The sequence below is a fragment of the Rhinopithecus roxellana genome, chromosome 16 (assembly GCF_007565055.1).
Source record: "Rhinopithecus roxellana isolate Shanxi Qingling chromosome 16, ASM756505v1, whole genome shotgun sequence".
In the NCBI taxonomy this organism is placed as follows: domain Eukaryota; kingdom Metazoa; phylum Chordata; class Mammalia; order Primates; family Cercopithecidae; genus Rhinopithecus; species Rhinopithecus roxellana.
The window spans coordinates 10,669,225-10,693,380 of NC_044564.1; the positions used below are offsets into that span (position 1 = coordinate 10,669,225).

At 52.4% G+C, this 24,156-nt stretch overlaps 2 protein-coding genes and 2 long non-coding RNA genes across 6 annotated transcripts; 3 read left to right on the top strand and 1 right to left on the bottom strand.

Moving 5' to 3' along the window:
- Positions 1-1,028: 1,028 nt before the first annotated feature.
- Positions 1,029-4,880, top strand: LOC115893925. Its single transcript, XR_004053959.1, has 3 exons — positions 1,029-1,218; positions 1,301-1,454; positions 4,707-4,880. It is a non-coding gene; the product is annotated as an uncharacterized LOC115893925 (long non-coding RNA).
- Positions 4,881-6,533: 1,653 nt separating this feature from the next.
- Positions 6,534-9,716, top strand: LOC104669699. The gene is made up of 3 exons (XR_749023.2): positions 6,534-7,140; positions 8,671-8,753; positions 9,291-9,716. It is a non-coding gene; the product is annotated as an uncharacterized LOC104669699 (long non-coding RNA).
- MRPS2 (mitochondrial ribosomal protein S2) lies at positions 8,321-12,128 on the bottom strand. Of its 2 annotated transcripts, none has more exons than XM_030919425.1 (4): positions 11,950-12,128; positions 11,611-11,736; positions 10,998-11,127; positions 8,321-9,450 (listed from the first exon to the last, which is right to left on the bottom strand). In XM_030919425.1, the coding sequence occupies exons 1-4, from the start codon at positions 11,990-11,992 to the stop codon at positions 8,859-8,861; spliced, it is 891 nt and encodes a 296-aa protein (XP_030775285.1). In that variant the 5' UTR covers positions 11,993-12,128; the 3' UTR covers positions 8,321-8,858. The 2 variants fall into 2 exon arrangements, with proteins under 2 accessions (XP_030775285.1, XP_030775284.1); XM_030919424.1 differs by having other exon boundaries at positions 11,584-11,736; positions 11,950-12,093.
- A 56-nt stretch (positions 12,129-12,184) lies between these two features.
- C16H9orf116 (chromosome 16 C9orf116 homolog) lies at positions 12,185-17,619 on the top strand. Of its 2 annotated transcripts, none has more exons than XM_030919426.1 (3): positions 12,185-12,993; positions 14,037-14,115; positions 17,230-17,619. In XM_030919426.1, exons 1-3 carry the CDS (start codon positions 12,851-12,853, stop codon positions 17,284-17,286), a joined length of 279 nt encoding a protein of 92 aa, XP_030775286.1. In that variant the 5' UTR covers positions 12,185-12,850; the 3' UTR covers positions 17,287-17,619. The 2 variants fall into 2 exon arrangements, with proteins under 2 accessions (XP_030775286.1, XP_010371056.1); XM_010372754.2 differs by having other exon boundaries at positions 12,274-12,993; positions 17,184-17,619.
- The last annotated feature ends 6,537 nt before the right edge of the window (positions 17,620-24,156 follow it).

Consider the following 24,156-nt stretch of genomic DNA (forward strand, 5'->3'; position numbering starts at 1 on the left):
GTTTTTTTTTTTTTTTTTTTTCCCTGAGTATACTATCTTTTTTTTGTTAGTTTGAGACAGAGTGTCACTTTGTCACCTAGGCTGGAGTGCAATGGCGCGATCTCAGCTCACGGCAACCTCCACCTCCCAGTTCAAGTGATTTTCCTGCCCCAGCCTCTCGAGTAGCTGGGACTATAGGCATGCACCACCACACGTGGCTAATTTTTGTATTTTTCGTAGAGACAGGGTTTTGCCATGTTGGCTGGGCCGGTCTTGAACTCTCGACCTCAGGTGATCCCCCCCACCTTGGCCTCTCAAAGTGCTGGGATTACAGACATGAGCCATCATGCCGGGCTGAGTATACTGTCTTCAGGTTCATCCGTGTTGCAGCGTGTGTCAGACCTTCATTCCTTTTCATGGGTGAACAGTGTTCCATTGCATGGATACAACACATTTTGCTTATTCATTCACCAGGTGATAGACATTTTGGCTTTTTCTACTTTTTGGTTATTATGAGGAATGCTGCTATGAGCATTCAGATACAGGACATATGGTCTTTATTATCTTGGGTATATGACTAGTTGTTGAACTGGGGGTCATCAGCCACACTACGCTTAACCATTTAGGAAAATGCTGGATTGTTTTTCACGATGGCTGCACCATTTCCCACTCCCACCAGCAATGTGCGAGGGTGTCAGTTTCTCCATATGGATGACAATACCTGTTATTGTCCTTTTTTTTTTTTTTTTTTGGACTAATGCCATTCTACGCAGTGTGAAGTGGTGTCTCATTGTGGTTTTGATCTGCATTTCCTGAATGACTCATGATGCTGAGTGGCTTCATGTGCTTACTAGTCACTCATCCTTCTTCCTAAGGGAAAAGCAAATTCAGGGTGAATATGCTTCTTGGGTGAAAAGCATATTCAATTACATTTTACTTTTTATTTTTAGTTTGAGTTGTTCGTCTTCCTGTTATTAGTTGTAAGAGTTCTATCAGATGTCTAACTTACAAATATTTTCTTCCAGTCTGTGGCTTCTCTTTCATAATGGGTATTTCTTGAATCACAAAAGTTTTAAACTTTGATGAAATACATTTTTTTATGGATTATGATTTTGATGATATATCTAAAAACTCTGGCTGAAGTCCTGAAGATGTTCTATGTTTTCTTCTAGATGTTTTATACTTTTGGCTCTAACATCTAGATTTACGATCCATTTTGAGTTAATTTTTTAGTATGAGGTACGGGCCTAAATAAATCTCTTTCATGAGGATATCCAATTATCCCAGCATCATTTGTTGAAATTCTACTGTTTCCCCATAGAACTGCCTTGGCACCTTTTCAAAATCAACAAACCATAAATGTCAGCGTTTATTACTGGACTCCAACTTTAGTCCATTGATCTTTGTGCCCATCTTTATGCCAGGATGACACTGTTCTGACTGATGTCACTCTAGGAAGCTCTGAAGAGAGAAATGTAAGTCCTCCAACTTCATTCTTCTTTTGAAATAATGTTTTGGTGTCTCACATAAATTTTAAGATCAACTTGTCAATGTTTGGAAACAAGCAAATCCAACTGGAATTTTCTTAGTGATCGAGTTGAATCTGTACATCAGTTTGGGGATGTCTGCCACCTTGACAATACCAAGTCTTCTAATACCATAGAGTATCTCTCCATTCATTTACAATATCCTTAATTTCTCTTAGCAGTGTTTTATATTTTATAGTTTTCAGTATGCAAGTCTTCTTCTTTTGTTACATTTGTTCTTTTATTAAAAAAAAGTATGTTGTTCTTTTCAGGGATATTGTGATTGGAATTGTTTTCTTGGTTTAATTTATGGATTGCTTACCACTAGGATAGAGAAACACAGTTGATATTTGTATATTGATCTGGAATCTTGTGACCCTGCAGTACTCATTTATTACAGTTCGTTGGTGATTCCTTAGGATTTTTGACACACGGGATTATGTTTTCTGTTAAGAAAGGTCATTTTACTTCTTCCTTTCTAATTTTGAACTTTAATTTCTTCTTTAATTCTTTTTTTATTTGTTTGTTTCTGGTTTTGGTGCTGTTGCTCGTTTGTTTTTGTTTTTTTGCCATATCATACTGGCTATAACTTTCATATACTCAGAGGGCTGTGCTGTTAAATACATAGACATTTATAATTATTTTATCTTCCTGAATAATTAATGGTCTCTTCATTATGAAATTCCCCTCTTTATCTCTAGTTAACACTTTATCTTAAAGTCTATTTTGTCTGATATTAATATAACTCCTCCTGGCCAGGCCTGGTGGCTCATGCTTGTAATTCTAGCACTTTAGGAGACTGAGGCAGGCGGATCACCTGAGGTCAGGAGTTTGAGACCAGCGTGGTCAACATGGTGAAACATTGTCTCTACTAAAAAAACACAAAAATTAGCTGGGCCTGGTGGCACACGCCTGTAATTCCAGCTATTCAGGAGGCTGAGGCAGGAGAATCACTTGAACCTGGGAGGCGGAGGTTGCAGTGAGCCAAGATTGTGCCATTGCACCCCAGCCTGGGCAACACAAGTGAAACTCCGTCTCAAAACAAAACACACAAAAAATATTGATATATGTATAAAACTACTCCAGATCTCATGGTTATGGTTTGCATGGTACTTGTTTTCCCATCATTTTGCTTTCAACCTATTTTGTGTTATGAATATGAAATGTTTCTGTTCTAGGCTCTAGATAGCATAAAGTTGGATCTTGTTTCTCATCCACAGTGTCAATGTCTGCCTTTTGATTGAAGTATTTAATCCATTTACATTTAATTTGATTATCGCTATGGTTGGATTTATCTCTGCCATTTGGCTATCTGCTTCCCGTATGTCTCATGTCTTTTCTCCTTTCCTGCTTCTTTCGTATCAAGTAGATACTTCTTTGAATAATTTTTCTGTCCCTTCTCTTTCTCCTCTCCTTGAGCTCTGATTATGTGATTATTAATATGTTGATTGTTTCCCACAGGTTCAAGGCACTGTTCATTTCTCTTCCTTTATTATTATTATTTATTTATTTTTTTTGAGATGGAGTCTCGCTCTGTCGCCCGGGCTGGAGTGCAGTGGCCAGATCTCAGCTCACTGCAAGCTCCACCCCCCGGGTTTACGCCATTCTCCTGCCTCAGCCTCCCAAGTAGCTGGGACTACAGGCGCCCGCCACCTCACCCGGCTAGTTTTTTGTATTTTTTTAGTAGAGACGGGGTTTCACCGTATTAGCCAGGATGGTCTCGATCTCCTGACCTCATGATCCGCCCGTCTCAGCCTCCCAAAGTGCTGGGATTACAGGCTTGAGCCACCGCGCCTGGCCTCTTCCTTTATTATTAACTTTTGCTGTTAGTCTTCCAACTGGATCATTTTTACTGATCTACCTTCAAAGTTCCCTGATTCTTTCCTCAGATCTGCTGTCAATCCCTTCTAGTGGATTTTCATTTCGATTATTAAACTTTTCAGCTCCAGAATATCTATTCAGTTTTTAAATGAATGAGTATCTCCTTATGTATTTTCTCTAATGAGTCATTTTCATCATACTTTAATTCTTAACATGGCTTACTTTAATTTGTTTTATTTTGAATTCTGGCTTCCTAAGTGTTGTTCCTGGGTCACCATATCTTAGTGAACAGCTAATACCTGGTCAGAGGTGGTGCCAAATGCCTTGAGCCAGTGGGTCTATGTGTGGGGCGGGGAATGCATTCGAGGTTCTGGCAGTTTACCAGTCTGCCTGGGATATTCTTTTCTTCTGGGCCTTCTCCTGTCTCCTCTGCACATGTGTAAGTCCTCACATTTAGCCAAGAATGGGTAGATAGCTAGGACGCTAGGACCCTCTCTGGTCTTTCCTGAGTGGACACAGCCCTGCACATGTGCAGAATCTTCTAGATCACCAGAGGCATGTGGCAGCTGATCAAGGTTCATGTGTCTGTCTTGTTGTTTCCTGATTCTCACTCAAGATTCTGGCTAGTGGCCGGGCGCGGTGGCTCAAGCCTGTCATCCCAGCACTTTGGGAGGCCGAGACGGGCGGATCACGAGGTCAGGAGATCAAGACCATCCTGGCTAACACTGTGAAACCCCGTCTCTACTAAAAAATACAAAAAAAAAAAAAACTAGCCGGGCGAGGTGGCGGGCACCTGTAGTCCCAGCTACTCAGGAGGCTGAGGCAGGAGAATGGCGTAAACCCGGGAGGCGGAGCTTGCAGTGAGCTGAGATCCGGCCACTGCACTCCAGCCCGGGGGACAGAGCGAGATTCCGTCTCAAAAAAAAAAAAAAAAAAAAGATTCTGGCTAGTGTTCCTTGGATCTGGGAGACCTGGGGTGGCCGTGCTGCTGCTGACCCACCCATGTCTCCTCAGCCCACCCGGGTCCACCTGCAGCTGGGGGAGCTGGTTGTCATCAGGCCACGGCATCCCCTGAAATGCCTGCATGTGTCCTTCCTGAGGGCTCTCTCAGGCACCATGGGGGCTTCCTCTCCTACACACTGCACCAGCCAGCAGAGCAAAGGCATTAATATTCCAGGGCTAACCCTCCGCCCATGGGACAGAGCCCATCCAGGTGGGACCTGAACTTCCTGTGAGGCTGAGTGGGGTCCCCACTGCAGGATTTGCTCAAGGTCACTCGTCAGCTTCTCACCTCCAGGTCCACCTTCCCAGGTGATCCCTCAGGCTTCCTGGGATCATCTGCAGCAAACAACATGTCCCCAAATCCCTGTCTGCTTTCAGAGACCCAAACTCTGCCAAGGTTCCACACTGGCTGTGACCAGAGCAGGTGTCTCCACCTTCTGGACGCGAGTGTCCTCATCTGTAAGATTTTCCTTGTGCTAAATCATGGAAATATTTCAAGAAAATCATGGCTTTAAACACCTTCAATAGAACAAAAGCTGTCCTGAACATTTGCCTCGGTGCTTCTCCACATTCTGTTCCTTATTTCCACACTGTTTAATCAGTGCGTACACACAGTCATGGGTTCAGGGAGGTCTGGGAGGGCAGCTTCATGTTTGTTCAATGAATGAGCCCCAGCCAGCTCCTTCTCAGGTATCTGAGTGGCCCTTGGGCTCTTCAGCCCTCCCCAGAGGGTCCTGCTCTGCTATACCCAGGATGGGAACCTCCCACATGGAACCTGGAATGTTCTTTACAGGTGGGAAAACTGCTTTGCACTTACAAGTGAGGCCTGGGGCAGAGAGTTTCCCCATGGAGGGGAGAGGAAAATCATAAATAAGAACACCACAGCCCGGGCAGCCTGTTCCCCACAGCCAGGCGTGAGCACAGCGCTTTCCATGGCCCGTCCCACCCAGGCTTGACAGCAGCCTCACCAGGTCCTCTTAGCTCCCAGATCTCACACAGACCAACCGAGGCTCAGAGGGGTAAAGTGGCATTGCCAAGACCCATAGTCGGTGGGTGTGAGAACAAGGAGCCCCTGTGTAGTGGAGTGGGACATGCTCGCCTGTGGAACAGCAGATCCAGCATCTGTGGGGTGGGGGCAAACCTTCCACACGTGCCCAGGAAAGCAGGAACGAGGAACGGTTGCTGCTCTGCCCCCAGGTGACGCGGTAGCTTCTCCGTGGAGCTTGCGTGGGGAGACCACCCTGCAGGTCTCATCCAGGAACAGCGCTGACTCATTTTCATTCTGCAGTGGGCCAAAGGGAGGATGGTCTAAACATGAACAGGAACAAAACACAGTTGCTCATCGCCATAATACGAAGTGGAGAAGTCTAGGAAGAATTTCTTGGCTATTCCTATAGAAATATGAAAAGTCACTTTGCACCTGGCCAAGTTGGGGCCAGATGGTGGTGAGGTGAGGGCAGGAGGAGGCCTGGGGTGCTGGATTGGGACTGTGGGCCGCTGGAGAGGCAGAGTCCTGGGAGGACCCTGGGAGCCACCTGGGGGCATCTGGGCAGGAGGCCTTCCCAGCCACTCAGGGGCCCAGGCTGTGGAGACCTCCCCAGGACACTTGCACCCCCAGCCAGCGTTGGCCCTTGTTGGTGTTGAGGAGCCCCTGTCCCTCACTTGGGGAGAGAGTGGGGGTCCCCCCTTGGCCAGTGTTCTGTGTGGAGCTCTGCAAAGACAGTGACCTAGGAACATCAGAACCGGGCCCCACCCTTGTCAGTTCTGCCCACCTGACCTTCCATTCCCCGGATCAGCCACAGAGCCGTGTCTGCGCAGACCTTCAGCCAGGATGACATGAGATCCATCTTAAGGGCTGGGGCCCACATCAGCAGAGGGCATCAGCTGGCCCAACTGGCCTCCATGCTCATGGGCCCCTAGGCTCCTGCCCCAGAACCCTGCTCTTGCCCAGGGCAGGCCCTCCCCTCCTATTCCCTCCCCCCACACACCCAGGGAGGGGTGCAGAGGATCAGAGTGGAAGCCTGGCCTGTGCTGACAGAGGGGGCTGCCCTGAGCTCCTCCAGGCAAATGGGGATCCTCCGGGCCTCAGGGGTGGGAGTGGCCCAGCCTCGGCAGGGATGGAAAGGCTTCTTGGCCCTACCCACCCCACCCTGCCCTGAGCTGGCTCTGCCAGGCCTGTCCTCTGGTGGCTGCCTCTGGTCTTCCCCACCGTCTGGAACACCAGCTGGTCCAGGCCCAGTCCTGCCACAGTCCAGAGAAGGCCACCTCTAATGGGGCCTGCAGGCATCGTGGCCAAGGGAGAAAACGGCTGGGGGGCCCCTCTCCCCAGTACTGAGGCAACTCCCTTGCCCTTCCCCAGCCTCAGGCACTCTCACCGTCTCCTTTGGCCTCTTCTGAGGGCTCTTGGGGTTCATCGCCAGGGTGGAAAACTTGGAGGGCCCCTCCTAGCAGAGTCAAGGATGGGGTCAGTGAGACCACATCCTCTTAGCCCTCAACGCTTGTTTCACCCAGAGTCCCTCAGAATCCTGGGACGTGGCTCTTTCCACTTCCGGAAGGGGCCCTTAGGCCCACCCTGGTTGTCCCAGCATGGCCCCCACGGTCTCTGCGCTGCACCCTTCCCGTCCCTCCCTGCTCCTCATGGTCACCAGTGCCTGCTTATCCACTGGGTCATCCCTTCGGCCAGGGCCCTTCCTGCCCTGGAAGCCCAGCAAGCGCCCACTCGTGGCTCTTCAGTGGGTCCTCGCCAGCCTGTGCGGGGTTCAGGGGCCAGTGGGAGGAGGACAGCAGGAGCCAGGCAGGCCATCGGCACAAGGTAAGGGGGACCGGTGGGGACCCAGGGAGCCTGCCTGGGGCTTGCCAGTCCCCATCATTCTTACAAGGTTTCTTGGGTTAGCCACAGCACTGCCTGGCCTGCTCGCCCCACCTGGCCTCAAAATTAATGGCCAGAAGAGACCGCCCCATCCCTCCTGTGTTTGCACCCCACTGTGTCTCCTGCTGTCCCAACCCCGGGCCTGCCTGCAATGCCCTCCCCCACCGCCAGTGGCTTAGCAGGGAAGGGCCTGACCTGGACAAAAGGTATAATGGCCTCTCCGGTGGGAGGCCCAGTCGCAGCTAGAGGGGCACCTCCTAGAAGCCACCCAATCAGTGCCCAGTATTTGATACTGCTGCCTCATCTCCGGGGTCCTGGCTCCCCACAGCTGTCCTCCCCAGCACGGTGGGACAGGAGACCCAGCTCAGGGTATCTCACCTGCACACCCTGAGAGGGATTCTGGGGGGAGCCCTGGAGGGGCCCTCCCTTCACCTGCCTTTATACACCTGCATCTTCAGACTTCGGCTTTGCAATTGAAAGCCATGCTGGCCAGAGACCACCCTGAAGCTTAGCTCCCTGTCCTGCCCACATGACAAACCCGGACACCCCCAGGGACCCCTACCATGAACCCCTCGCCAGCCTAACACTGAAGGGACAGGGATGGAAGCTGGACTCCGGCCTCCCATCGCCCTGTGCTGCTCTTGCAGGGCAGGCCTTGCCCTACCCAGGGCACCAGACTCCATACTGCCTTGCTGCCCGGATTCTGCCGAGACGGCTCCTTGGGTGGTCAGGAGCATGGGGGAGAGGGGCCTATGTCCTAAGCAGCTCGGGACGGGGCCGAGGGGAGGCCGCAGTTTGTCCCAGGAACACGGCTGTGTTCCCACAGGTGAGGGGTGTTAAGCGTCCCTGTCAGCACTGTGCCCATCTTTCCTGAAACTGGGAACACACCAAGCCTGTTCTGATGAATGAGGCTGGCCGGGCTGTGGGCTTGTCTGGAGCTCCACTGCTGAAGACGGTGCCCTCTAGTGGCAGCTGGCACCTCTGCTGACCTCATTCATGCTCCTCACACACACAGTGCCTGTCCCATCTCCCATCACTGGGGCCCCAGTGCATGCCTGAAAAAAAAGCCACACCACATGGGCAAAAGCAAACGCACTCAAGGCAGAACCCCAAACTCCAAGTCTCATTTTGCCCAAATCTGAGTTTTATTTTTGCTGGGATCAGGTCCTCTGGCCTGGCTGTCCCACCAACCCAGCTGGGAGCCTCTGAGTAGCTTGCCTGCAGCATCTCATTACAAAACAGCCCCCTGGAACCAGGCAGCCAAGGAAGCAGCCCACCTGAAAGGCATTTAGATTGAGAAAAAAAACTGCACCTTCCTGACAAAGATCAGGGGTCAGGGTGAAGGGAGGGCTGCTCGGATCACAGAGACAGCACCGTCTTCCAGCAGCTCGGCCACACCAGCCACTGAGGTCCTAACTGCAGCCAAGGGACCGTTCTGCGCACATCGCTCACCCTCTGTGCTGCTTCCCACAGAGCAAATGCAGAGGCAAGGTCGGCCTGCTCAGCCACTGGTTCTGAGGCGTAACAGCGGATGTCTGCACTATGACGTCAGCTAAGTAAGTAACAAGGACTGAGGATGCCGCTGACCCAGGGCTGGGGAAGGGGACTCCCAGCTCAGACAGGCTTGGCTGTGGTTTGCTTTGGGAGGAGTTGAGTGAACATCACAGGGAACGGCTCACGTCGGCCCCAGGAGGGTGGGCTGGCCCCTGGCCCCTGGGCTCCTTCTGGCCTTGCAGGCGATACAGAGCCTCAACCTGCCGCCGCTTCTCCTTGGCCCGGGTGATGGCCGTCTGGAAGAGCCTGCAGTAGAGGTGCACGGCCGGCGGGGAGTCGTCGTTGCCGGGTACGGGGTAGGTGATGAGGCAGGGGTTGCAGTTGGTGTCCACGATACCCACCGTGGGGATGTTCATCTTGGCTGCGTCTCTCACGGCCACGTGCGGCTCAAAGATGTTGTTGAGCGTGTGCAGGAAGATGATGAGGTCCGGCAGGCGGACTGTGGGGCCAAAGAGGAGGGGCGCGTTGGTCAGCAGGCCGCCCTTGAAGTAGCGAGTGTGGGCGTACTCGCCACAGTGGCGGGCCGTGTTCTCAATCAGGTAGGAGAACTGCCGGTTGCGGCTTATAAACAAGATGATGCCCTTGCGGTAGGCTACATGGGCAGTGAAGTTCAAGGCCAGCTGGAGGTGCGTGGCTGTCTGTTCCAGGTCAATGATGTCCTGGTCCAGGCGGCTCCCAAAGATGTATGGCTCCATAAACCTGCCAGAGACCCCACCAGGGCAAGGGGGATGAGAGTTCACTGGGCCAACTCCACTGGCCCCTTGCAGGAACACAGACGCCCACCAGGGACTCCCGAGCTCCTCTTCAGGGGCACTATGGGCTGGGAAGCACAGTTTGCAATGCTCCCCGTGTGGACAGACAGCAGTGCAAACCTGTCCAGGCCACCCCTCTGCATGCCTCGTCTCATGGCTTAACCCCTGCGACCCTCTACCTCTTCCCGAGAGAATCCTAATAGAACTGACCCCCATATGGATGTGTGGACATCCAACATGACACCAAAAGGACATTCAGCCCCGTGCGGCTCATGGGGCTGACCCCTCCATCACTCTCCTCTTCCCAAGGCTTTGAGGACAAGGCCCCGCTGGGGTTGGACTTAGGGGGGTGCTCTGGGCCAAAAGCATTAAGGAATCAGGGCAGCAGTGGCCAAGCCTGGGAGGAGAACCCTGATCCAGGGAACTGGACTGCTGCTGGCCGGGGCTGAGGAAGAGCGGGGCATGGGAGACACCCCTGCCTCTCGGTGCATGGCAGGCGAGTCATCCATGTTTGCGGTTCCCAGGTCCTCACCTCCAGTCTACTCCCACTGGGTTCTGTCCCTTCCTCTCAAGTAACCCTGCCCATCAAGACACTGGCGACCTCCATCTTGCCAAAGTCACACCCTTGAATTCACTTCTCAGCAGCATCAACAGACAACCACATCCCTCCACCCCCAGCCGTCCCTCTTTACTGACTCCAAACACTGGAGTGCCCAGGGCTCCACCTCCGACCTCCTTTACTGATGCTCTGGAAACAGCCACAAGCCCCTGATGCTGATGGCTCCCTGGGAGCCCATCCCTCCTGGTACCCGTGTGACCTCTCCACTGGGGCAGCAAAGAGTTCACACCTCATAGGAACCAAGCTTGTGATGGCCCACAGGTCTCCCCTGGTTTTCACCATCTCAGTAACCAGCACCAGGCTCCAGGCAAAGAGCAGGTGTTTGATCCCTTTGGCCCCAGCCACCTCCGACCCCAGCCCAAGTCCCACTGGCTCTACCCGGCTGCCTCATGTCCACCTGCTGCTCTAGCTCTTCTGTTGTTGTGATTTAAGCCCCACCACCCTCACCCTGGACACCCACACCAGCTTCCTCCCTGGACTCCCACCTGCCCCTCCCATCCCCTCTCCCCACAACAGTCAAAATGACCATGTGAGAATACAGGACCAGTCATTCCTCCTCCCCACAGCCCAGAAAACCCTGCCCAATCCAGTGGGGGCCAGCCTCACAGGCTGAACCCATGGAGTTCTGCATCCCCCAGCAGGCCTGCCCTACTAAGGGCCGTGAGCACCACGCCAAGACACACAAGAGCCCCCGCCAAGCTGGGGGGTGAACTGCTGCTTCTGTGCGGGGCTCCCTGTTCCCATGTGGAGGAGGAAGGGTTGTAATCACCTAAAACTGACACAGGCCAGTTCAAAAGTGGCCCTAGAACCAGAGCAGGTCCCAGGTCCCAAGCCCTCCTGGGAACCGCTACAGCTCAGATGGGGATGTTACCTACCTGTGCCGACAGCCAGCTTTGTGTCCCAGATGCACTCGGGCATCAAAGAGGCTTCTCACGGAAAACAGTTCCTTGACATTGAAGAAGTCAGAGTGCTTGAGGGGCTCATTCAGAATCTTGTCGTTGAAATCTACAGCAGGGAGGAGGAGCGACGCTGTGTCTCCCACCGGTGGCAGCAGAGACAGGCAAAGCGCAGTTCCCGCCCACCCCTGCTCCCAAGTGCCTCCTGTGACACCGCGGTGGGCAGCCGAGAGCCCCCTAGCCCCAGGAAAGACCTGGAAGCACAGGGACCTTTTCAGGAAACAGAGGACTGGAGCCAGGTTCTGATCCCGACCTTGCTCCTGGGTGAGCCTGGTCGAACCTGGTCAACCCCGTCCCTTGGTCTTACTTGGAAGCCAGAAGAGAAAAAGAGAGGGGCCCAGCGGCTTTCTCAGGTCTTTCTGGCACCTCCCCACCTTGTGGTCTCAGGTGGCCAGCACGGGAGTGGGAGGAGCCCGGCCGGGCGCGCAGTTTCGACCACGTGCAGTGCCCAGGCCCCTCCAGGGTTCGCATCTCCCCGCGGCTGCCGGCCTCTCCTCGTTCCCACCTGACTCGGCTGGGCGCCCAGTGTTACCGGTACCGTCCTCGGACTCGCGGATCACAGGGGTCGCCGCGCTTCCAAACGTCCTGCGGCTCGGCCGAGTAGGCCGGGGGGTCGTCTTCCCGAGGAACGCCAGCCAGCGCGACGGGGCCCGGGCACCTGGGGGGAAGCAGACAGAGGTCCTGGCGCCGCGTCCCGGATGCACCACGCCCGTCCCCCACCGCATCCCCAACGGATCCCCTCTGCGTCCCCGCGCCCTCCTCGAGTCCCCCCCGCGCTCGCCCCAGGTCCCCTCCGCGTCCCCGCCGCTCCCTCGGCTCCCCACGCCCCCTCTGCATCCTCCTCCCCAGGGACCCGCAAGCACGCGCTCACCCGCGTCGAGCATTCGGGGCAACACGGCCGGGGCGGTCGCCATGGCCGGGACGCGGGGCGGAGCGAGGCCTCCCTCCGGGCCGGGCCGAGCGGCCTCCCCTCCCGCCGCCGTCCGCGCGGGGCCGCAGTGCCGCCTACAGGCCCGGAGGAGCCAGAGCGCAGTCGCCAGACGGCTGGGACCTCCCTGCGAGGGCGGGGCAGCCTCGGGGGCAGGGCCCGGAGTCCCGGGCTTGAGAGTCTCGGGCCGGGAGTGGGGCCACCGTCCTCGCCTTGCAGCTCGCCCCGCCCTGCTAATGGGCCCGGCCAGCCCGGGAGGCCCCTGACCCTTGAGGGAGCCCGCTGGGCGATGGGGACCCTCGCCTCCCGCCACGTGAGCTGTGAACCACGTCCCGCGCAACCTCTCGCGCTCCAAAACTGTTTTTAATATTTAAACGATATTTGACTTAGGAGAATTTCATAAAGTTAGCAAGATCTCGGGTCTCAATTTAGACTCGGGGTGCTGAGGGGCATATCATCCCTGGAGTCCACTGGACAGCAAGCGTCCAATCGTTGCCTGCCGAGTGGACCTGCAGTGCTTAAACCCCGTCACCCGGCTGGCGGGGTCCCAGGCCCTGGGGTTGCTTTCGCCCGGGAGTCCACGCCCCGATGCTAGGGTGGCCCGGTCCCCTCACGGGTGGCTGGGGACCAGGTGCTGCCCCATACGACGGTCCCAGCAGGGAATCTCTCGCCGTCCCGACCTTCCCGGTCCTTGGGGACTCGCTCGGCGGGTTCCCGACCCGCCGGCGGAGGAGCACCACCCATGCGCGGCGCCTTTAAGACCCCCCTCCGCTCCGCCCACAGTCACGTGACCTGGCCGTCGCTTGGCAACAGGACGCCGCCGAGTCCCGCTTCTTGAGGCGCAATGGCGGAGGAAAGCCCCAGAGCGTGCGCGGAGCCTGTGGAGCCCAAGGCCACGGCCCCGCTTGAGAAGACCAGCGACTACTACCGCGTAAGCGCGGACCTTCCGGGGAGGTTCAACAACCCGGGGTGGTTCCGGGGCTACAGGTGAGGAAGCTGGGGTGCGCCTGGTCCTGACGTCCACTGCTCGATAGCCCCGTGTGTGAGAGACCCCGCAAGACCCCCAAGGTCCTAACTGCAGAAATCAAGAGGATCGAGTGGTCATCCGGGGCCCGCGCTGTCATTGTCCACTAGTGAGCGGCGAAAGTGTTCCCCAGAGCCTCATACAAGGAAGTGGGGATAGGGTCAGTGAGGGGCAGGGCTGTAGGGGGGAGAAAGCCCAGTTGTGGTCTCAGCTCCACTGTTTTGTGTCGGGTGAGTCTCCTCTCCTCTCTATCCTGAAACCCCGCTGCGGGGCGTGAGCACAGCAGCACCTGCAGCAAGTCTGCAGTCTTGCTGTAGACTCAGCCAGCTGTGAGCTGCCACAGGGCATTGCAGGCTAAGAGGCAGTAAGAAAATTCCTGTAGGCAGGTGCAAGCATCTTGCCGTGCTCACACATTTGGTCCCTCAACAGTCCTCTAGGGCAGGGTCTGTTAGTATCCTCGTTCTCCCATTGAGACGACTGGAATGTAGAAAGAACAACTTGGCCAAGATCTAGGAGTATAAAGTAGAGCTAAGGTGTGGGCCTGCAGCTCCTCAGTAGCCTGTCCTGCCGACAGGTAGGGGCAGTGGTACCGATAGAAGCATGACCTCAGCGAGGGTGGGGGCTCAGAGGCAGAGGGACCCTCTGGGTGGCAGGGTCTGGAGGCCAAGCCTCCACTCCTGACAAGCTAAGTTACCCAGAAATTGCAGCATGTGCCAAGGTCCTGCCAGGGCTGGGGGTCAGCACTTGCTGGCTGCTTGCTCTTTAGGGCTTTGGCCTGCCTTGGAAGAGCAGGGACAGTGGTGAGCAGAGGGGGCCGGGGAGGCCGGGCCATTCAGAGTGGTCATCAGCCAGGTACTCCCAGAGGCTGCCTTTGAGGCTGCAGCACCAGCCCAGGCACATTGTTCTTTCTTTGGGGGCATTTCCAGTGGAGTGCTGTCAACCAAAACAAGGCTGTGGCTTGTGCAGAATTAGATTAAATGAAAATAGAGTGTTTCTCATCTACCAGGACCCAGAAGGCTATCTCGGTGTACAGGACCAGTAACCAGGCTTATGGGAGCAGAGCCCCCACTGTGCACGAGATGCCCGTAAGTGGGATGCAAGACTGGGCATGGGGGGGCAGGGGGTGGGTAGCCTCAAAGAAGAGGCTAAAAACCTGGGGCTCTCAATGGGAACAACAATGAGACGGGGAGGGGTGCACCCTGAGAGGAGGCCAAAGTTCCAACATCACAAATGGGGAGGAGGGAGGTTCCCCAAATCGTTTTGGGAGAGGGTAGGATGGAACTAAATGAGTGAATGAATTTGGGAGTGGAGTGTTTTAAAAGAGGAGGATATAGACTTGCTGACATCACCCTGTCCCCACACACCCAAGCACACGCACAGCAGTTACACACACACACACACACGCAACCATCTCCTGCAACTTACAGTGCTCAGTTCTGAGGCAAATAAATGAAGGGCTACTTTTTTTCTGGAATTACACTTTATGAGATGTTAACATGTGACCTTAAGAGGCAGTACTGGCTGACAGCACAGCTTGTGGGTGGGCAAGGTGTATTGTGGGCACAGGAGCCTGTGGGCCACTGGGGAAGCCAAACCCTTTTTGAACTTGACCTCAGACTCCAGGATGGCCCTCCTAGAACCTCCTCACACCAAACCCCATGAAGGTCCAGGTGAATGGACAGAGGAGCTAGTGTGGTGTCTCCTGCACACCTGGGACACTGGGCCAGCCATTTTCGGGTGAGAATGTTGTGGGCGTTTTTTCTTCGTCAAGGCATTCGTCATTGAAAAGGTCTGATCAGTGCTTATTTAGTTGTGTTGTGTGAGTGACTGAGCTCTGGTGAGAAGATTACTTACCTAAAAATGCTGGAGCACTCTCCCATAATCAAACGACCCTGAGTTTCCCCTGGGGATTAGGTATTTCTATGACAAAGACCAGACACAGCTGGGTGCGGTAGCTCACGCCTGTAATCCCAGCACTGTGGGAGGCTGAGGTGAGAGGATCACTTGAGGCTAGGAGTTCAAAACTAGCCAGGGCAACATAGTGAGACCCCATCCCTACCAAAATAAAATAAAATAATTAGCTGGGTGTGGTGACATGCACCTGTAGTCCCAGCTATTCAGGAGGCTGAGGTGGGAGGATTGCTTGAACCCAGGAGGCTGAGGCTGCAGTGAGCCATGATCGTGCCATTGCACTCCACCCTGGGTGACAGAGCCAGACCCTGTCACCAAAACAAACAAGCAAGCAAACAAACAAAAAACCCAGCACACTCACTAACATGGGTCCAGATGTTTTAGGTTTTATAAAAGGCCATGAAAAAATGTTCCTATTGTAAATGGTAGGAGCCTTCAGGTCACTGATGTGAGCAGGCAGTGGGATAGGAGGCATGAGGTACTCCTGACAAGTGTCCAAGGAGGTTTTCCTGCTTCTTATCCACCTGCTCCATCTGGAGTCTCTTTTCCAGTTTCGTGACCAAAGGTGGATGCCGGAGAAGCTGTTTACCTCCCATGTGAGAACAGGAGATAAATGCTTTGCATTAAAAAGTGCACCGAAGGGCTGGGCGCGGCGGCTCACACCTGTAATCCCAGCACTTTGGGAGGCCGAGGCGGGCAGATCACCTGAGGTCAGGAGTTTGAGACCAGCCTGGCCAACATGGCAAAACCCCGTCTCTACTAAAAATACAAAAATTAGCTGGGCTTAGTGGTGGGTGCCTGTAATTCCAGCTATTCAGGAGGCTGAGACAGGAGAATGGCTTGAACCCAGAGGCAGAGGTTGCAGTGAGCTGAAATGGTGCCATTGCACTCCGGCTTAGGCGACAAGAGCAAAAACTCCATCTCAAAAAAAAAAAAAAAAAAAAAAAAGTGCACTGAAGGGAATTCCTCTCCATGATACTGTGAGGGTGAGTCCCTGTCATGATACATTTGTCCCACCTGTAGAATGTGGACTTTAGTTACTAATAAAGTATCAACACTGGCTTCACTGTAACAAATGGGCCACACGAGTGCAACATGCCGAGGACAGGGGACACTGTGTGCTGAGGGAGATAATTTGGGAACTCTCTGTACTTTCTGTTCAATTTTTCTATAGATCTAAAGCTTCTCAAAAACAAAAAGAAGTTTTTTCTCTGTACTTGTTTCTTGCCAAGGAGATGAAACATCGGGTGATATGCATGACACAGGATCCTCTAAGGACGGCAGGGTAAAATATTTGGCAGAGGTCCAGGCCACTAGCTTCAGGCTTCAGGAATGTCACAGTCACCTAATAATGCTGTCTTGCTAGAATAACTCCTACTGCTGGGTGCCCGCCCACACGAGTGGCTTCAGTACACCCCTTCTCAACCTCCATAGGGCAGCCCCTGCCCAGACCACTGGTCTGGTGAGGTGTGGGCATTGGTGTCGTTAAAGCTTTACAGATGATTCAGATTCCCAGTGAAGGTAATCATCTTTTTTTTTTTTTGAGATGGAGTTTTGCTCTTGTTGTCCAGGCAGGAGTGCAATGGCACGATCTCGGCTCACTGCAGCCTCCGCCTTCCAGGTTCAAGTAATTCTCCTGCCTCAGCCTTCTGAGTAGCTGGGATTACAGGTGCTTGCCACCACGCCTGGCTAATATTTTTGTATTTTTAGTAGAGATGGAGTTTCACTATGTTGGCAAGACTGGTCTCAAACTCCTGACCTTGTGATCCACCTGCCTCGGCCTCCCAGAGTGCTGGGATTACAGGCGTGAGCCACCATGTTCGGCCCCAGTTAAGATGGAAACCCACTGATGTGAATATCATTTCTATTCCATAGAAGAGAAAATGAAGTTCAGAGAGGGCTGGCAGCTTTCCCAGAGTAGCACAGTGAGGAAAAGCAGACCTGGGGGTGACTCCAGGCCTGACCCCCAAGGCGATGCTCACAGCCACATCCTGAGGTAGAGATGGCACATAGGTGGCCCTGCAGCCTACCCCTCTATCCCTCGAACAGTGCAAGGGGCAGTGTTAACAGCAAGTGCCAGGCATCGGGCATGGGTTAGGATGGTCTGGGGTGAGCCAGGCCATCCTACCCCCTCTGGCTTCTCTGCATCTTCTTACAAATTCTTATTTTTCTTTCAAAAATATTCAGCGGATTGCTCAAGAGTATTATACATCATTCATCCGTGTTCCTTCATCTCTTCTAGAAAGTATTTTATGCAAATTCGAATAAATTTTCCCAACAACTTGCAGCGGGCGGAATGTTCCGGAATAACACTCTCAATGTTTACCTGGAGAAAAGCATTGTGACTGGCCCTGATAACTACATCACCTCCTGTGACCGGCTCAACTTCCACCCCAGTTACAATATCAACAGGCCATCCATCTGCGATTGAGGGGCTGGAAACCCCCTCTACGAGTCCTCTGACCCCAGGGGCCTCCTGGAAAATCATCGTTCCTCATCCCCCACAGTCACCCGATTGCGACGGCACAGACTGCGCTGCCTTCCCTGAAAATATTATTCGTCTGCGGAGCAGGAAAATGTGCAAACGGGGCTGTGAAGTCCTGCTATTTCACGTCTAATAAGTACATGGGAAAAGATGTTCATGTTGACTTTGCATTAAAAACGTTGTCACATCCTGAGCTTCCCTCTCGTCTGACATTTGTCATGGTGCAGTGGAGCTGTAGGCTCCTGGGGCCCAAGTCCCGGCCTGAGCATCAGGAGTGCTGGCGGCTAACTCCGCTCGTGTCTTTATTTGGGAGCCATGTTACCCACAAGACCAGTTAGGGAGTTAGGGAGCAGATCTCCCGTCCTAAAGCACCCAGCACCCTGGTTGAGATCTGCACCAACACTGCAGGGTTCCCACAAGGGCATGGGATGCCCCACTGGGGTGTGGGCGAGGGCCAGGAGGAGGAGCAGACGCCGCATCAGCCAAGTCGAGGCTGAACAGGCAGGAGGGTCATTACTGTCTGAGATTACTCAAGGAGCATGGGATTGCAGGTGAACCTCCTGCACCATGTTTGTGTGCTTCATGCTCCAGCAAGGGGCAGGGGCAGAGACACGACTGGTGATTGCCCTTCATTGTGGAAGGGGGTGATGCAGACATGGGCATTCTCTATGTTTATTTTAAAATTTCAATAAAAAGTAAAAAAATGCAGGCAGGGGATTACTTGTATTTTGCTAAGGTGGGGTAATAACTACATTAAGTGGATTTGTATCTCTGTGTAGTCATAAATCCATGTTTACTATGAGTTACAGGATCTTCAATTAAAAAAAAAAAACATTCTGTCTATGACATGGATTTTTTTCCCTCTATGAGAGCGAGATGTGTTCCTTATAGGAAATTTAGAAAGTGCTGAAACTGGAAAAAATAAATTCCTCTTACATACCATCAATAATATCTTGTGTATAGATTCTTATCTGCAGGGATTCTACTCACGAATCAGGGAAGAAGTTAAACATCATGATGGGTTATTTCTTCATATATACTGTTATTAATACACAAAAGCAAACATTTTGGCAACAGTCTTAATGTCCAATTTGAGATGGAAATGCTTCCCGGAGAAAATTAATACATTTAATTAAAAAATATACAAAATTGGCCCTGAAGCCAGGATCTATGTAATATCTTTCTTCTGAGCTAAAAAACCAGCAGAGACTCCAGGCATCAAATTGAAAATGTTTTTGCAGTCATTCCTTAAAAATACCAGAATACCAGTAATCCCTCTGTGTTTAGCGTCTATTGAAAAAAAGAAAAAGAAAAAAGCCTTATCAATCAGGTTTCTCAACATGCTGAAAAGAATGCATTCCTGGCCGAGCGTGGTGGGTGGTTCACACCTGTAATCCCAGCACTTTGGGAGGCTGAGGCAGGCAGATCACTTGAAGTCAGGAGTTTGAGACCATCCTGACCAACATGGTGAAACCCCGTTTCTATTAAAAATACAAAAATTAGGCCGGGCGCGGTGACTCAAGCCTGTAATCCCAGCACTTTGGGAGGCCGAGACGGGTGGATCACGAGGTCAGGAGATGGAGACCATCCTAACACAGTGAAACCCTGTCTTTACTAAAAAAAATACAAAAAAAAAAAAACTAGCCAGGCGAAGTGGCGGGCACCTGTAGTCCCAGCTACTTGGGAGGCTGAGGCAGGAGAATGGCGTGAACTCAGGAGGCGGAGCTTGCAGTGAGCTGAGATCCGGCCACTGCACTCCAGCCTGGGTGACAGAGCGAGACTCCGTCTCAAAAAAAAAAAAAAAAAAAAAAAATTCAAAAATTAGCCAGGGGTGTTGTGATGCGTGCCTGTAATTCCAGCTCTTTGGGAGGCTGAGGCAGGATAATTGCTTGAGCCTGGGAGGCGGAGGTTGCAGTGAGCCGAGATCATGCCACTGCACTCCAGCTTAGGCGACAGAGCAAGATTCTGTCTCAAAAAAAAAAAAAAAAAAAATGCATTCCTTCCTCCACAGATGATTTTGAAAAGCAGGTTAGCAACCCCAGGGTAAGATGAAGCCATCAGGCCAAATGACGGGGTTTATTCCCCGCCAGCCTAGAACTGTTGAACACCTGCACTGCTGCAGCAATACCGCTTCATTCAGGCAAAACCTGCAGGCAAAGTCCCACCTGCAGGCAAAGTCCCACCTGCAGGCAAAGTCACACCTGATGAAACCACTTCACTTGGATAACACCCCCAATTCTAGCTGAGGCGCTATAGGGGCCCAGGCTGGGAGTATCAACCAACAGCAACAGGTGTCTCCCTCCCGCGGGCTTCACGGGCTGGATTCCGGCATCTCAGTTGGGCACCGAGTGCTTTAGTTGGTTGTGTCTAATAAAACGTTATTTCTGTACAGCTGCTAATGAGCTGATGGGAAGTTAGACTCCATTCGTTTATTCTAAATAGAGTAAGCATCTGGAAACATGAAAAACTCCAATACTCAACTGTGAGCGTGCCCGTCTCCCATGCCTGGGCCCGGGCGTGTGCCCGCCAATCCGTTTCTCAGCATCGCGTAGTGTTCTAAGGGCTTTGGCATTGTCACCTGGCCTGAGCCTCACACCTAGGGCAGGTCTCATCAGTGTGCCTCCCTCTCAGATGAGAAACAGAGCCTCAAGGAAGTGCTGTGAGCAGGCCTCACTGGAGCCCGCCTTGGGGACGTCCTGGAGGCGCGAGGCCATTGGCACCAGATCTGCAGATTCAGTCCTAACCTACTACGCATTTGCGAGTCATGCGGAACTCCAAGGATCACAAATGTGGAGACCTACATCTTTGTAACAGATTTCCAAACTGAAATCTTGACATGCTGAGAAAAATCAAGTCCACTGATCTAACTGAATGCTAAACGGGTGTGTTTTCTGTTTGGGATTAAAGTGTTCAGAAGGGATGGTTGCAAAATGAAAAGAAAGTGGCACCCATCTGTATTGTGTTCTTTCAAAATCTTGGAATTACAGGAAAGGTGATGGAAACACAGGGTAACATCAGTTTGCAGAGATATTTGAAAAAAAAAAAAAAAAAAGGACACAGTCATTTCTGAAACCCTGTCTCTTCACTCCACAGAGCCATCTTTGCTTTGTTTAGCCTTTTTATTCCGCTCAGAAAATAAAAGCTAAGGCTGGGCGCGATGGCTCATGCCCGTAATCCCAGCACTTTTGGAGGCTGAGACGGGCGGATCACCTGAGGTCAGAAGTTTGAGACCAGTCTGGCCAACATGGTGAAACCCTGTGTCTACTAAAAATACAAAAATTAGCCAGGAATAGTGGTGCACACCTGTAATCCCAGCTACTTGGGAGGTTGAGGCAGGAGAATTGCTTGAACCCAGGAGGCGGAGGCTGCAGTGAACCAAGATTGTACCACTGCACTCCAGCCTGTGCAACAGAGTGAGGCCCTGTTTCCAAAAAAAAAAAAAAAAAAGAAAAGAAAAATGAGTTTCATGTCGCTTACTAATCACTGAATTTTGCTGCTGGGTTGGTTTAAAACCAGCCACTCCTCTATTTTTTTTTGTTTTTTTTGGTGAGACCGAGATTTACTCTTGTTGCCCAGGCTGGAGTGCAGTGGCGCAATCTTGGCTCACCACATCCTCTGCCTCCCAGGTTCAAGCGATTCTCCTGCCTCAGCCTCCCAAGTAGCTGGGATTACAGGCATGAGCCACCACACCCGGCTAATTTTTGTATTTTTAGTAGAAACGGGGTTTCACCGTGTTGCCCAGGCTGATGTTGAACTCCTGACCTCAGGTGATCCGCTCGCCTCAGCCTCCCAAAGTGCTGGGATTACAGGTGTGAGCCACTGTGCCCGGCCAAAACCAGCCACTTCTTAAATGTACATTTTCATTTCTATTTCTGTATTTTTCATCAGTAACCTTTATCTTTTCATTATAGTCAATACTAGAATATGGTTTCTACTACACAGTAAAATATCTTGACATTGAAAAAAACACTCTTACATTTAGTACACAAAATACCAGAAGCCTCAAAGATTTTGCTAATAACGTGATCTGTCCCCCACCCTCCCCAACAGCCACGCCTGGGAATAAACCTGGCTGTGATTTGCAGATGTGGACTGTGGGCTTTGTGCTGTTCCTCACACCCCTTAAACAGTTCCTTTCATTCATTTTGAGGGAGCAGGAGTCCAGGGGGCAATACGTTTTCATGTTTATATGAGCAGACAAGGTGCTAATAATTAAATGTACTGCTTGATTTTCCGAAGCAAATGTATCTCAAGCTGGGAAAACCTGATGTCTGACCCTTCAGATTTTGAGCGACAGATAAAATAAGGGGGACTCTTCCCTAAAGGAAGCTTCGTCCCCTATATGGGGACGTGGGTGGAGAATATCAGACATGACCCACCAGAACTTTTTCCCATTCCCATCCCCGTTCCCCGACATCAGGCTGACCCACCCCAGAGGGATGGCCTCTCCTGATTCTTTGTATTGGATGAAATGGACGCTGGCTCTACTCCCTGGGAAGAGAGAGGGGCTTTTGGGACATGACTCACATCTAGGTCTTAATAATTACAGACTTGCAAAGAGCTTGACTTACTGACACCCCGTCCACCGGAGACTCCTACAGGGCGGGCACACAATCTACTTATTCCCAAAGCGGCTCCGGGTCTGTATTTATGGGATGAGGCCGCGTTGTCACACCCAAATCTGTGGAGGTGCTGGGAGACAGACTGCCACCACAGGGGCGGGCATCCCTCCTGGACAGCTCCTGGCTGCCCCAACTGCAGCCCCCTCCCATACAGAAAAACCCACTGGCAGGTGTGGACGAACCTTGGATCTTGGTCTCTTCTCTAAAACACACAGGGCAGTGTAGGGGTTAAGAAGCAACACTTCAGGTCACATGGCCCACGGACAATTCCAGGGAATTCCAGTTTGTGAAAAGAAAGTAGGCATCAATGGACTTATCTCCAGCTGAGTCTTAAGGCACCAGTGACTCCTGAAAGCAGGACAAGAGGAGCTCCAAAGACAGCCATGATCAGCAGAACAAAGGTCGGAGGAAGCCCCCAGTGTTCCAGGGAAGACTCCCATGGATCGCCTGTTTTAACCCCATCAGGAGGGCCGTTTGGCAAGCCACTGTTTGTCACAGCAAAGCCTGACCCCAAGACCCTCGGTAAGGAGCTCTGAACTGGGGACATCTTGTGCAGTTTTGAGTCCACCCCACCGGGGTGACCCCGGCGACGACACGGTACCTCTTTACAAAAACTGAAAATGGACCAAAATGTTCCATAAAGAAATGCAGGTTCCCGGAACATTCTTAGTGTGTAATTAACCCACGGTGACTGTTTGTCAAGTGGCAACTACTCTGCATGTGGATAGCAGATGCCGTACCCACAAGGATGGGCAGAACACGCTAACTAGAGCCGGTGACCGTGTGCTACAAACGCCATGTCCCTGAACCTTGGGAGGTCTTCTCTCTGGGGTAGCAGTAGCTCTGACCTGCACTGCTGTGTGGAGCATTGGCAGAGGACATGGGAACGTCACAGAAGGTGTAAGGGGTCCGGGGTTTGGAGAAGACATGAGACAAGCGACCTTGGGGTGGTCATGGGGGCAGGAGTGGGAGAGGCTCAGTGCTATGTGCACTATGGTTGCGACGCCTCCCCTAGAAGGCCCAGGACGAGGTTTCCAGCCAACACCCCCAAAGGCACTATCTAGAAATATAAATAAGACAGGGCGGGGTGTCTCAGACCCGTCATCCCAGCACTTTGGGAGGCTGAGGCAGGCGGATCACCTGAGGTCAGGAGTTTGAGACCAGCCTGGCCAACATGGTTAAACTCATCTCTGCTAAAAATCCAAAACTTAGCTGGGTGAGGTGACAAACGCCTGTAGTCCCAGCTACTTGGGAGGCTGAGGCATGAGAATCGCTTCAACCTGGGAAGCGGAGGTTGCATGAGCCAAGATTGCGCCATTGCACTCTAGCCTGGGCGACAGAGTGAGGCACTGTCTCAGGGGGGGAAGAAAGCAATATAAATAAAAGAGCATGGATTACATGAAACTGTTTCTCCTGGAAGCACTTAAGTGAAGCAATATGCCACAATGAAGCTATCAAACACAAAAGACAGGGCTGGACAGGAACAGCAACCACAGGGACCCTTGTCCCAGCTTCTGACCCAGCAGATGTTATAACTGTGGATGGCAGGCGGCACATGCCTGCATCTGGATACAAGAGTGAATTCTTGCTAAAACCCAGGGGTGCACAGTGTGTAGACAAGTCACTTGTATGTTAGAATACCAACAAGATTCAGCTCCAGAGTAAACCCTGCATGGCAGCTGAGCCACGAGGCTGACCTGGGAACCTCCAGTGACTCATGAAAGTTTGCTGAACAATTACAATGTACATGTCACGGCCCATCAGTGCCTAGCACTGCTTCCGTCTCTGTAGTAGCCACAGGCACTGCGGCAGCCTCAGAGCAGATGGCACAGAATACCAGGGCAGCATCACGGCGCCAACACCGAGGGCCTGAGGCTGCTGCCTTTAACCACAGCTGCAGAAGAGGGTCCTGTGCATCCTGCCCTGGGAGGCGCCCACAGAAAGCCACCCAAAGGGCTGGCCTTGGTGTTCGGGCACACCTCTGACAGGGCTCCTGTTTCTGGAGGGCAGGTATGGAGAATGCTTATCCCCAGGACTGGGCTTTGGACGTCATCTCTGCCCTAGGTGTCTGAGGACCAAAGTTCTAAGCAGTGCTTATTGGTGTGCGC

Coding starts and splice junctions, on each gene's coding strand:
- MRPS2 (XM_030919424.1), bottom strand. CDS start 11,992: ATGGCGACCGCCCCGGCCGTGTTGCCCCGAATGCTCGACGCGG. Junction 11,128..11,583: donor TGGGCGCCCAGCCGAGTCAG/GTGGGAACGAGG, acceptor TCCCTGCTGTAG/ATTTCAACGACAAGATTCTG. Junction 9,451..10,997: donor AAAGCTGGCTGTCGGCACAG/GTAGGTAACATC, acceptor GGTCTCTGGCAG/GTTTATGGAGCCATACATCT.
- C16H9orf116 (XM_010372754.2), top strand. CDS start 12,851: ATGGCGGAGGAAAGCCCCAGAGCGTGCGCGGAGCCTGTGGAGCCCAAG. Junction 12,994..14,036: donor GGGTGGTTCCGGGGCTACAG/GTGAGGAAGCTG, acceptor CTCATCTACCAG/GACCCAGAAGGCTATCTCGG. Junction 14,116..17,183: donor CCACTGTGCACGAGATGCCC/GTAAGTGGGATG, acceptor CATCTCTTCTAG/AAAGTATTTTATGCAAATTC.